Source organism: Myotis nattereri (genome assembly GCF_964212035.1).
Source record: "Myotis nattereri genome assembly, chromosome: 3".
Classification (NCBI taxonomy): domain Eukaryota; kingdom Metazoa; phylum Chordata; class Mammalia; order Chiroptera; family Vespertilionidae; genus Myotis; species Myotis nattereri.
Genome location: NC_138077.1, coordinates 23,054,796 through 23,068,494, shown reverse-complemented (window position 1 = coordinate 23,068,494; position 13,699 = coordinate 23,054,796). Strand labels below are relative to the sequence as shown.

General features: G+C 39.5%; 1 protein-coding gene across 1 annotated transcript in view; it reads right to left on the bottom strand.

Moving 5' to 3' along the window:
• Positions 1-1,630: 1,630 nt before the first annotated feature.
• GFM1 (G elongation factor mitochondrial 1) overlaps positions 1,631-13,699 on the bottom strand; it is a 43,579-nt gene continuing 31,510 nt past the window's right edge. Inside the window, exons 14-18 of the mRNA XM_081087521.1 lie at positions 8,923-9,085; positions 7,127-7,271; positions 4,030-4,190; positions 3,003-3,056; positions 1,631-2,853 (exon numbers count right to left, since the gene is read on the bottom strand). Coding sequence (XP_080943647.1) covers positions 2,722-2,853; positions 3,003-3,056; positions 4,030-4,190; positions 7,127-7,271; positions 8,923-9,085 — 655 coding nt within the window. The 3' untranslated portion in view covers positions 1,631-2,721. The remainder of the gene's footprint in view (positions 2,854-3,002; positions 3,057-4,029; positions 4,191-7,126; positions 7,272-8,922; positions 9,086-13,699) is intronic.

The window sequence follows — 13,699 nt, the reverse complement described above, 5'->3', positions numbered from 1 at the left end:
TGCTGGGTAACCTCCAAGAGCCAGTGTACCCAGTGGTCAGAGGGGGACCATCCAGATTACAACTCCTCAGATCCATAAGGGACACACCCAGGGGGAAGACTCAGTGAGCACCAAAGCCCCACTGAAGCAAGTCTTGCCCCAGAAGGGTGTCTTCAGCACAGAAGTTCTCCCACTGCAGACACAGCCGATTCTCACTGCCAATTGGCCTGGAGGTCAATTCCTCCCAGTGATCCTACAACAATCAAGGCATAACTACAACAAGACTGTGCACAAAGCCCACAAGGGGGTGCACCAAGAGTGTCCACCTCAGGTAACGGGGGAGGCTGAGCCACTGGGCCCTACAGGACACCTAACACACAAAACCACTCTACCAACACAGGGAAGCATCAAAAATGTGGAGACAAAGAAACAGGTCACAAATGACAGAAATGGAGGAAAGCAAACGACTGGATATAGAGTTCAAAACCACGTTTATAAGGTTTTTCAAGAATTTTATGAAAACCGCTGATAAATTTAGTGAGACCCTCAAGAAATCTAGTGAGACCCTCGAGGATATGAAAAAGGACCAACCAGAAATTAAGCATACACTGACTGAAATAAAAAATAATATACAGAGATCCAACAGCAGACAAGAGGATCCCAAGAATCAAGTCAAAGATTTGAAATACAAAGAAACAAAAAATACCCAACCGAAAAAGAAAAAAGATTCCAAAAATATGAAGATAGTGTAAGGAGCCTCTGGGACAATTTCAAGTGTACCAACATCAGAATTATAGGGGTACCAGAAGGAGAGAGAGGGCAAGATATTGAAAACCTATTTGAAGAAATAATGACAGAAAACTTCCCCTTCCTGGTGAAAGAAATAGACTTACAAGTCCAGGAAGCACAGAGAACCCCAAACAAAAGGAATCCAAAGAGGACCACACCAAGACACATCATAATTAAAATGCCAAGAGCAAAAGACAAAGAGAGAATCTTAAAAGCAGCAAGAGAAAGAAAGTCAGTTACCTACAAGGGAATACCCATATGACTGTCAGCTGATTTCTCAACAGAAACCATGCAGGCCAGAAGGGAGTGGCAAGAAATATTCAAAGTGATGAATAGCAAGAACCTACAACCAAGATTACTTTATCCAGCAAAGCTATCATTCAGAATAGGTCAGATAAAGAGCTTCACAGATAAGAAAAAGCTAAAGGAGTTCATTACCACCAAACCAGCATTATGTGAAATGCTGAAAGGTATTCTTTAAGAAGAGGAAGAAGAAAAAGGAACTCTTACCATTTGCCACAGCATGGATGGAACTGGAGAGCGGATAAATACCACATGATCTCACTCATTTGTGGAATATAATGAACAACATAAACTGATGAACAAGGACTGATCCAGAGACGGAGAGGCATTGATTGGACTGTTGGGCCTTGGAGGGAAGGTAGGGGAGTGTGGGGGTAAGGGGAAAAGATCAACCAAAGGACTTATATGCAAGCATATAGGCCTAACCAATGGACACGGACAACGGGGGGGGGGGGGGGGGGGGGTAGGGGGTAACGTGGGGATAAGGACACATATGTAATATCTTAATCAATAAAAAATATATTTAAAAAAAATACAGACAAAAAAAAAGAAAAACAAAGGAATTTAAACATTATTTTATTTCTATTATTCACTAAGGAAAATAATTTGGATATGTCTGTTACATCATATGATTTCGGGATGAAGCGATTCTGAACAATATGGTAGAATTGCCAGGGAAGTCCAACTTATTTCAAAAACAAAAGCTTAACATTTGTTCTTTCATGATCTCAATGAGTATAATATGATAAATTCCAAATTCAACTAGCACTCAGTAGGTGAATGAACTGATTAGGCAGGAACTCTGAAACGTGTATTTCATTATTTAGAGCTGCAGAAACCTTCAGATGAACATAAGTGAGAACTACATGTGCAAGGGCCTGTTTTTTACCTCATAGGTCCACAAGAAAGAAACATCAACACTCCTAAAAGAAGGCAGCTACACATTTGCAGATGAAAACAATCAGCTCTACATAAAACAGCTAGAAATTTAGCAGGCATTTTAATATACAAATGAAGAATCTGAAAAATGTACTCTATTAAGACCATATGGAACCTACTCTTAAATAAAAAAGCCTGCCTGTTAAAGATGACATTCCAAGAAGTGTCATGATATGTGCAATTCACTTTCAAGTGTTTAGCAAAAAAATAATTTTTTAAAAATTAAAAATATAAAAGTATGAGACATATAGACAACAAAAAGATAAAACAAATATTGCAAAACAAATAATCAGATTAACAAATTGGTAACAAAATTGCTCATTGTTGAAACTAGATGGACGGTATATGGTTGTTCTTTCAGTTTTTCTTTGTTAAAAATTCTTACGATAAACATTTGAAAAGGAAGGTTACATACATCCTAAGCCTAGACGAGTAACTGATATGTCTCTTCCCACTTAAAATAAATATAAAATATATAACAGTAATAATCATATTTTATTTGAGTTTTTTTCAGTGAACTATAAAAACCATTCAATAGAGTTGAGATATACCTGGTACACAGAATTAACTTTGATATGATAGGAGCTCCTGAATATAATAGAAAGGGCTTCTAAAATTTCTTGTTTCTGCCTGAATTCATTCCACTGGGAGCTATTAAAATATCCAAGCCCTGCAGATTCAGTTAAAGTTAGCCAATGTAAATGAGTATAGTTAGTTCTTTGCTTTTCCTTTTTTTATAGGAAGTTGACCTGTAGCTTCCAAATACTTATTAATGAGTTCCTCTTGTGTGGCTGGTAAACATGGCTGGTATCTGCAGTACTCCATTGTGTACTCTCCCTTCCCCTGGGAGTTAAAAAAAAAAAATAACAGAGATTTAAAAAAACTTTTTATAACTATCAGGTAAAGTCATGCAGACAAGATTTCACAAATTCCATCCTTTTGTAAAGTAGTCTCTTAAAGGGGACTAAAGTAAAAGTTAAACACTTGCTTACCTCTGTACATGACCTAAGCTCAGTGGAATAACCAAACATATCATTTAGAGGGACCTAGAAACAAACACAGTAGATATTTTAGCACTGCTTATTGAAAATATTTGAGAAAAAAATAGAGAATAGCCATTTAATTCCTTTAGACCAGTGGTCGGCAAACTCATTAGTCAACAGAGCCAAGTATCAACAGTACAACGACTGAAATTTCTTTTGAGAGCCAAATTTCTTAAACTTAAACTATATAGGTAGGTACATTGTTATTAACCTAATTAGGGTACTGCTAAGCTGGCCTTTGCTAAAAACGTGGTATTTTGTGGAAGAGCCACACTCAAGGGGCCAAAGAGCCACACGTGGCTCATGAGCCGCGGTTTGCTGACCACTGCTTTAAACTTAGGTTTCTACTAACAACTCTTATTTTAAAAGAACTTTAGCCAAAGAGAAACTTATTTTTGTTTTACTGCAAGTAGAAATCCTATTTGAATATAATTTCATTTGACAGTCACAACTAGAGACCAAATGTTTCGGTTGCACACAGTGGCCATCACGGACAGCCTTCCCCCCATCCCCACTCCACTCTCTGGCCAGCTCAGCACTCAGAAGTGTTTCTCGTGTGAATTTGTTCAAACAACTTTCCTTGGGACACCTTGATGACATGCTGACCGCACTGTCTTCTAGGAAGCCTTCTGGAATGTGATAAAAGACTTTCTCCCAGGAGATTTAAGTCAAGAAAGGAAATTAAATATTAGCCCAACAAATTAGAACATAAATAAAGCACCTTTGCAAATAAAGCTATAATGAGAAAGATAATTAAATATCTAAGAAAAGAACTATATTTTCAGCTTTTGCACTTAAGAGTGACTCTAACAGCAAATTATAGAAATTGCCATATATATATAAAAGCCACAAATTCAACACTCAAATAGCCAGGGAAATGTGTCAATTCGTTCTACAATTTCCCAAAACAAATGCTAACTCTAATTTCCTGCTGTAGTTAATAAAAGCAAGACTGGCAGTGACCAACAGTACTTACATCTGCATACAGTGTGAAATAGTCCTCAACTCCGTCTTGTCCGGTGATTACCCCATGGCGCCGGTTAATTCCTGCAATCACTGTTCCCTGAAATTCATTCGGGGCCACAACTTCCACAGACATAATGGGTTCAAGAATACATAATGTTGCATTTGCTAAGGCTAGATTTAAAAAAAAAATAGTTTATTAATATTTAAACAAACTGGAACACTTTTCCATCAGATATACAAAAAGGGAGATAGAAGGTACTCTCCCAAAGGTACCCACAAAAATGACAAGGTTAAAATATTTAATCTGGTCTCATTTTTCTGATATCATTAACAGTCACTCTTCTAAATGGAAATTTCAATAAGACAAAGCTAAGTTTTAGTATTTCATTACTGTACTTTTGACCTTAAAAATCATTAAGCTACAGAGGATAATATAAAAGGGGTCTTAAAACTATACTAAAGTCCTTTACCATTCCAATCATGCAGTTGAGAGTTACTTATTCTCTCTGAAAATCTGCAGGAGTAAAGACACTAACTGTTAAGTCTTTGACCAAGGTAAGCCAATTCTTTCTTGTTGGTAAGCAATAGATGATAATTGAATTGAGAAGTTTGGTTACCCAAAATGTTCACCCTAAAACTCTCAGATGGCATTCAATGGAGATATATGCTTAAAAGCTGATTTTCTTACTGAGCTTGGCAAAAACTTTATTTTACCCTTTATATTTCTGTCTTTCATGGAGAAATAAGAATTAGATGAAGAAACAGCAAAGTAATTCACTTTTCATGTTAACACCCTGCCTATTACCTGGCAAATAACAATAACGCCCCCCCCCCCCAAAAAAAAACAAAAAACTTCTCAATTCAATTATCATCTAGTGCTTTTCCTTTGCATATCCATACTTAATCATATCTATACACTTAAATAATTAAGTAGTACATATTCAACTTTTAGTTAATATTCACAGATATACAGGCTTTTCTCATGGATGTATATGTGTATATTATAGGCATATACATCTATATCTATATTTCAAATAGGAACAATTAAAAAAGACGAGGCTTTGCTAATTGATAACCATACCAATTCTCTTGCTTTATGTAACCTCTAACCTCTATCTCCAGGAAAGCTACCAATTTCCAGTTGAGAACCAGCATAGAACTATTGGTGACTTCTAATTTGGTTTAACTGTACTTTTAAAAAGTATCACAAGGCATACATTTACCAAATCATCACGTTACACACTTTAAATATCTTACAATTTTGTCAATTATCTATACTAATAAAAGGGTAATATGCTAATTAGGGCAGATGTCTTCCGGACATCCATCTGGACATCCATCAGACAAAGCCACAGTGGCTCCAGGCCTGGGGCTCACGGCAGCCATGGGCTCAGGCAGCGTGAGCCCCAGCGGCTGCGAGGCCAGGTGCTCAGGCCTCGGAGCCACTGGCGCCGGCAGCAGCAGCATCAGCAAGGGGATGGGGGTGGTGACTTCCCCTGATCAGCTCTGTCGCCTCCCGCAGAGGGAGACCAGACTGCCGGCTTAGGCCCGCTCCTAAGCTGTCAGTAGGACATTCCCTGAGGGCTCCTGGACTGTGAGAGGGGGCAAGCCAGGCTAAGCCCCCCTCCCCCCCAGTGCATGAATTTTTGTGTACCGGGCCTCTAGTACTCCAATAAAGCTGAAAAGAATATTAAGTTAATCCAACTAAGCTATCAGCTTAAGATTAAAGTGAAGAGGCAGGTGTTTTAATCTCAACCATGGCTAAAAAAGTCTTATTTTCTTTGTAACTTTATTTCCCTTTTCCTGGCCTATATAATAACAGCCTAATATGCTAAATGTCCAGTTGTCTGTTCAACCAATCAAAGTGTAATATGCTAATGATATGCTAAGGCCACTCAACCGCTCGCTATGACGTGCACTGAACACCAGAGGGCAGACAGTCGACCTGTCACTATGACATGCACTGACCACCGGGGGGCAGACACTCCAACTGGTAGGTTAGCTTGCTGCTGGGGTCCAGCCGATTGGGACTGAGCGAGGCGGGCTGAACACGCCCTGGAGCCCTCCCATGGTCCCTCCCCACCTGGCCAACCTCCCGAGTCCCTCCCCGGCCCGATCGTGCACTGGTGGGGTCCCTCAGCCTGGCCTGCACCCTCTCGCAATCCAGGGCCCCTCGGGGGATGTCAGAGAGCCAGTTTCAGCCCGATCCCGCAGGCCAAGCCGAAGGACCCCATGGTGCACACACCAGGCCTCTAGTTTAACATAATCTTCAGATTGACAGGATTTCTAGATCACAGATTTCAACTGCAATTTTAATAGACAGCTGGCATAAAGACAATGGGAAGATTCTCTCTCTTTCACAACTGAGAAACAAAAACACAAATTACTAATATCTCCCATTAGTTTCAGTAAAATAAGAAATTAGCAACCTAGTCAAGATATGAGCAACCTTTTCCAACCATTGCCCCCCACCTGATTTCAGGACACAACTTTGAAATTTCTTCGTTAAATAACCCTGAAGCCAAACTGCTGTGTTGTCATTTGCTTTTCCCTCTTAAAAACAATGAATCAGATATGTTTGCAATTGCTTAGGGGTGTTCATATGCGTTTTAATATGTATATTATTCTGTGTGAGAAAGGCTGGCAATTTTAGCAGTTTAGCAAGAAGTCTGCACTGTGAATAAGGTTTACTGAATTCTTTCAAAATACGGTGCCACCTTCAAAATGCCTAAAAGCCTTCCATGTCCTACAAGAAAAAATTATTTATAAATTTATGGAGTTCCCCATATCTGACTAAATCACAAAGAAATATTATGACTGTAGTTAATGTGTCTTTAAAATATTTCTTAGAAATCTGAATATTTCTATCTTTTTATGAAAAACAGCATATAGATTGTGATTTTAAACATAAAAATATTAACAGGTAATTTAGGAGAACAAAGTAGGCTTTTAATTTTATATAGGACTCTATCCTCACTTTTGTTCTATGAATATTTGCTCAGGACTAGCCAGGTTCTCTGGTGTGCCACCCAGTGCCCTGGGGAGGGAAGACCAAACCAGCAAGCAAAAACAGTGAGTGATGCGGCATGTGCTAGGACACAGCATACCTTGTTTAAGCGCCCCTTCTCCTGCGCGGATGAAAGAGATTTCATTGGAATCAACCATGTGATGCGCTCCATCTTGCAGGACAAACCGGAGCCCAGAGAGTTTGTGACCAGACAGAGGGCCCTTCTTGCAGGCATCCAAAAACCCCTGTTAATGAATGAATACCACTTCTGGAGTGAGTGGATTTCCCTTGCAGATGCATTACCAAGAGCCCCCAAACATTTTAGTATTCAGAAGCTTAACATTTTTATATATGCTATATTTCATGCCTCATTTAAAAAGTTTTAAAAGTTGAACAGCCTACTTAATTATTTTGGCATCTAGATGAATAATCTCTTGGAAAAGGGTATTAGTTAAAGGTGTTAGTTGGTTTGAAAGTGATGCTGAGGGTGATAACAATCACTTTTTCAAAACCTTTTCAGGAATTATATAACTCTCATAACCCACAATAGAGACAGCATGATCTTAATTTTACATGGAGGAAACAGATGAAAGGCAAATCAAAGGAACTCCCCAAAAGAAACCTCCCTCCAAAAGTGGCATTTATTTAACAGCTGCAATTCTTCTTTTTTAAAAAAATACCTTCATTGAGGTATAAATGACATACAATAAACTACACATATTTAAAGAGTACAATTGATATGTTCAGTTCTTTTTCACCCAACCATTTAAAATATATATGTAGAGCTCCTACAATTCAAGTTAGTTTTTCTTGGCAAAACAATCACATGACTGCACATATACTACAATATATTTCTCTGATATTTAAAAACTGTAAACTCTGTATGTTAAAAAACAATCTAGCTCTCATTCATCTACATTAATCTTGAGGAATAGAAGATAATTAAAAAAGTGTGTGAATGACAAAATATTGTCTTGAAACAAAGTATAATGAATAAAATATGCCAATCACAAAAAATGCTATCACCACTGATACCAAAATTATAATCTGTTAATAAAGATATATAAGTTACAAGGTTAAAAAAAAACAACGAAAAACCTCAATCTATAAGAACAGATAGTTGTTAAAAGTTTACAGCTGTCTTAAAGCCAGTGACCTAGAAAGCAAACAAAACACAAACCACTTACATGTGCAGAGCACTTCACAACTGGCAAAGAAATGTCACAGTCTTATCTGATCCTCAGTTTTAGGAGGGGTTCAAGTTTAAGTATTTCACTCTCACTTGACAGATAAAGAAACTGTCTCTGAACACTGTGATTTACCAGAGCACAGTAACTAGAGCAGATTTAACAGCAGCACCCAGGTGTTGGGAATCTTAAAGCTCATTCTACAAATCTTCATAAATCCCTAATGACTACTGCAAATTTCAATCACTGATTACAATCAATGGAGTAGTTTCAATTTATCAAGAGAAATACAGTGGGGCCTTGACTTACGAGTGTCCCAACTAACGAGTTTTTTGAGATACCAGCTGTCTCTCTGCTGATTTTTTGCATTGAGTTGACAGAGTAATTTGAGTTAACGAGCTCCTTAATGAGCTCAGTCTCGGAACGAATTAAACTCAGTAAGTCAAAGCCCCACTGTATATAACTTTATCAACTTAACAAGAGAAAGAATGATGATTAAGAAACAAAATGATTTCCCTTCATTGTTATACATACATTTATAGCTCTTGAACTTAATGAATTGAAAATTCTAAATTGGATAGAAAGCTTAGCAATTAGATAAAGAAGCAGTACTTTAAAATGAACGAGGGAAGACAATGTGAGAGAAATGTGAGTTGATACCTAATAAACGCATGCTTTTTACTTTTATGTGTTTTTGTTTTGTTCTCACCTTTTCTACAGCAGGCACAAACTGTTTGGGAACATTTGACCCAAATGTTTCATCTGAAAACTCCAACTTAGTGTAGTTCTCTGGCTCCAGAGGCTCCAGGACACCTATCACTTTTCCAAACTGGCCTGCACCACCTGATTGCTTTTTATGTGTAAACTCAAACCTAAAAGAGATTTAGGAGGAAAAAAAAAATCAACATAGCATTTGATTTACCATATGTACTTACAAATTAAATCACTCCCACCGATTTAAATGAAAAACCACATTTCATTATTTTTACTTTTTTCTTTGAATATGATGGCCTTGCTATAAAATTTTATTGTAGAATTTATTTGAAAAAGGATCCTTTCCTTTCTGTTTTTACTTAAGAAGTGAGGATGGGATATACCACCAAAATAACCCATGGCCTAAATTCCACCAATTCTGAATTTATTCCCCAAGTAGAAAAGTAAAAGTCAAGTAATTAAAATAATAAGTCAGGCTCTGGCTGGTTGTTCTCAGTGGTTAGAGCTCTGGTTGGCCTGCAGACCAAAGAGTTTGATTCCCATCCCCAGCCCTGGTTGGTGTACATGTGGGAGGCCACCAATCGATGTGTCTCTCTCACATTGATATTTCTCTCCCCCCGCCCCCCCCCCCCCGCCCTTACTCTCTTTAAAAAATTCAATGGGAAAAATCCTCCAGTGAGGATTAAAAAAAGAAAATAATAAGTCAGTCAGTCTAAGGTTCTTGTTCTAGTAACCGACATTCTGAAAAGCTTACCCATTTCTTTGGAATGCCTCCCTTTCCTAGGATAGTATTCTCTCCTTAAACCTCTACAACCAAGGACAGTTATTTGAAAATGGAAGCTCAGCAGTTAATTTATTCAGATAGTTCCTATCTGGTTTTATTACTTGGACATTATGGACTGATGCAATACAAGAGAAGGGAGTTTTAGGTGAAATAACACCCCAAAAAGATTAGTAGCAAAAAGATAATGACTAAACATAAGTCATTCAAAGAGACACATATATAAACCCAGGTTGGTGTCTACTTTTAATCACTAAGAGCAATATAAATAGAACAAAGTAAGCAGTTTACACACATACTAAGCATATGCACTGAGCCAAACCGGCTAGGGCCATACTAAGCATATTTACATAGGCTACTATTTCATTTAAAAAACATTTCATGAGTATCTACTGTTTACAAGGCATTTCTTCCTTTAAAATAAAACCTTCCTCAAGACATCAAGTAGAAGAGATCAGCTCCTTTCAAAATTGTCTGAAGGTAACTGTAGAGTGGTGGACATTAATGAGTGCATGTTCCTGCATACATATCTTTGAGTGGTTTGGAAAATGTAAATATCAATTTTGGTAGGAGATGCTAGCTTAGAATAAGTAGATTTCATAAAGAGGCCCCGACAGTGTCTGATGAAATGCCTTTAAATAATCTTCCAGTGGTCAAGAGCTTCAGGATGGCCTGGGATAAACAAAATGCTAAAAGGTTAATTCCTGGGAGGGATGTAAACAGCCATCAGAACGAAGAGAAGGAAAGCAGAAGAGAAACAACTGCCAAGTCACCACAGGTTTACTGAAGGTTGCAAAACTGTGGTCCACTGACATATTCTCGGGTATGCCTGAGTTTTTAAGACATTTTACATTTTGTTCTCAATCTACACTAATAAAAGAGAAAAATGGTAATTGGTGTATGGCGATACCTTTTTCATTGGCTAATCAGGGCTATATGCAAATTAACTGCCAACTAAGATTGGCAGTTAACTGCCAACAAGATGGCGGCTAATTTGCACATGTAGGCACAATGCAGGGAGGCGAAAGGGAAAGCAGGAAGAAGCCCCCTGCCACTGACAGTGATCGGAAACCCAGGGGGGAGCTAAGAGCTGGGGGGCAGGGCAAAGGCGGCCCTGGGGCCGCCTTTGCCCTGCCCCCCAGCCATGATCGGAGAATCAGGCGCCTTTGCCGCCCTGGCCAGTGATAGCAGGAAGTAGGGGTGGAGCCAGCGATGGGAGCTGGGCACGGTCGAAGCTGGCAGTCCCAGGAGCTAGGGGTCCCTTGCCTGGGCCTAAAGCGAAGCCCACGATCGCAGCGCCCCCCGCTGCCACTGCGGGTCCCCGCTGCCCGGGCCGGACGCCTAGGCCAGAGGCGTTAGGCCTGGGCAGGGGCGGAGCCTGCAACCGTCGGGAGCTGGGGGTCCCCTGCCCAGGCCTGTCACCTCTGCCGGAGGCCTCAGGCCTGGTCAAGGGGCCGATCCGGTGATTGGTGATCGGAGGGTGATGAGGGTCAACTCCTCTGGCCGAGGCATCAGGCCTGGGTGGGGGGCGGAGCGGGGGTTGGGGGGATATGATGGTCCCCTTGCCCAGGCCTGAAGCCTGGGTCAGAGGCGTCAGGCTTGGGCGGGGGGTGGAGCAAGAGATCAGAGGGAGATGGGGGTCCCCTGCCCAGGCATGATTCCTGGGCCAGAGGCCTCAGGCCTGGGCAGGGGCCAGAGCCAGTGATCGGGGGGAGATGGGAGTCCCCTGTCCAAGCCTGACACCTCTGGCGGAGGCATCAGGCCTGGGCAAGGGGCCGATCAGGCGATCGGAGGGTGATGGGGGTCAATGCCTGAGGCTCCCAGTGTGTGAGAGGGGGCAGGCTGGGCTGAGGGACACTCTCCCCCTACACACACACACACACACACACACACACACCCAGTGCACGAATTTCGTGCACCGGGCCCCTAGTTTATAATAATATAACATCTACACAATATAATCTAGATCTGTGCTATCTATATGGTAATCCATAACCACCGATATTTATATTTAAACTAGAGGCCTGGTGCACGAATTCGTTCACGGGTGAGGTCTGGCCAGCTGGTCCCGCCCCCCATCAGTGTTGGGGGCGCTGATCAGGGCTCCAGTTGGGCCAGCTGGCTGCCACAGTGCGCGTCATAATGACGGGTCTTTCTGGTCGTTCCAATCGCTTGGCTTTTATATATATATATATATATATATATATATATATATATATATATTAATTGAAATTAAATAAAATGTAAAATTCAGTTCCTCAGATACAGTAGTCACATTTCAAGTGGGCAACAGCCACATGTGGAGAATGTCTACTGTACAGGACAGCAAGACAACATTTTCATCACTGCTCAAAGCTCTATGGCAGAACTGCTGCGGAAGACCCACTCACAAACAAGTCACCCATGCAGCTTCAGGGACCACGTGTGAATTTAAAATCAAGTGGATGCCAAATAACAAAACACCTGTGTGCCAGGTTTGTACCAAGCACTTACTTGTTCTATACCACCAATTGATGTACTGTTTTTATCATCATTTTACAGATGAGAAACCTAAGGATCACAGAAGGTTCGTAACTTGCCAAACATGATATAGCTCTATCATGTGCAAAATCCAATGCTCTTAATCAAACATTTTTCTAGAAGGCTAATAAAAAAAGAATATAAAGTGATTTAATCTGCAAATGATGCATTCACTTCAAGAGCCGTTAGAGGGTGCTGCACAAACAGACTGTACACTAGTTCAAATAGAGAACAGGTGGGAGACTATAGGCATGCTGAGAGTTAAAGAACCCAGGCGCCTGTGGTCAGCTCACTGACGTGCTGCAAAAGGCAATTTCGTTTTGGCAAAACATCACGTCTCACATTAAAATTAATGTTAGTTAGAATTGTGCTGGTTTTGTTGTTTATTTCTACTTTATAGATTCATTTGGACTTTATAGTCAGGCCAAAGTTGTAAACGATAGGTGTTTTTACTTAGTTTTATGTTTATAGTTATATAAAATCATAGTTTAATTTATCTGATCCCAGAGACCAATAATAATTTTGTTCTTTTTAAGATAACCCATATGTTATTTGAGGATAGTGATCTCTTGATAACCATTCATGACGCTTTAGTAAGATTTCAAGGAAATCTTACTCAAACATAGAAATTATATAAGGAGATTTTCTTAATGTAGTTTATTTAACATTTAAATAGGCAGCTAATTTTTTAATGCAATTATATTTTTAAAAAACTTAAATTGAGATGTGTGCTTTTAATAAATGCTGGTTACATCACAAGCTTTACTATTAACCTTGATCTACAGAGATGGCAATTGTATTCATAAAGCTTCCAAATGGTGACCTTATCTAACACAGATGTTAACTAGCTATTTGAGAAACTTTAAAGTTCATTTTCAGGAAAAAGCTCTTTCTGCATCATCAAAAGGTGATAATCACTCTTTCCTGAACACTATCAAAGGAGCATACAACTCAAACAATTCACACACACACACACACACACACACACACACACACTCACCCTAAGAGGTTGGCTGACAGATGAATGACTCATACCCTTTCCCCTCAAAAGAAAAACAACCTTCAATTTTTTTAGAAAAAGTCTTGAGGAGAAGCTAACCTCTTTGTCCTCTAGTTGCTTGACAGTTGTTGGCTAATAGTACTAAAAAAGATGGAAATGCCTTACTGCTTCCTTTTTTTAAAAAAAATCCATTTATTCCAAAGAAAGACTATAAGTAAACTGAAAAGGGTATTTGAGGAAGACAACACATTACAAATACATTCTTCACTTTTTTAAAGTACCACCACAACATATGCCTAGCAAAACACAAAAACAAAAATAGACCCCTTCAAAAACCCATTTTTGAGAAAAAGAGCAAAAGAATCTTTATTTCTAAGCCAACAAGCTAAAGGGCAGGTTTGACCATACATCTGATGAAAAGAAACCTTAGCTTTCTGATCTAAAGAAAATCCAAAAAGCCTAAATTATAGC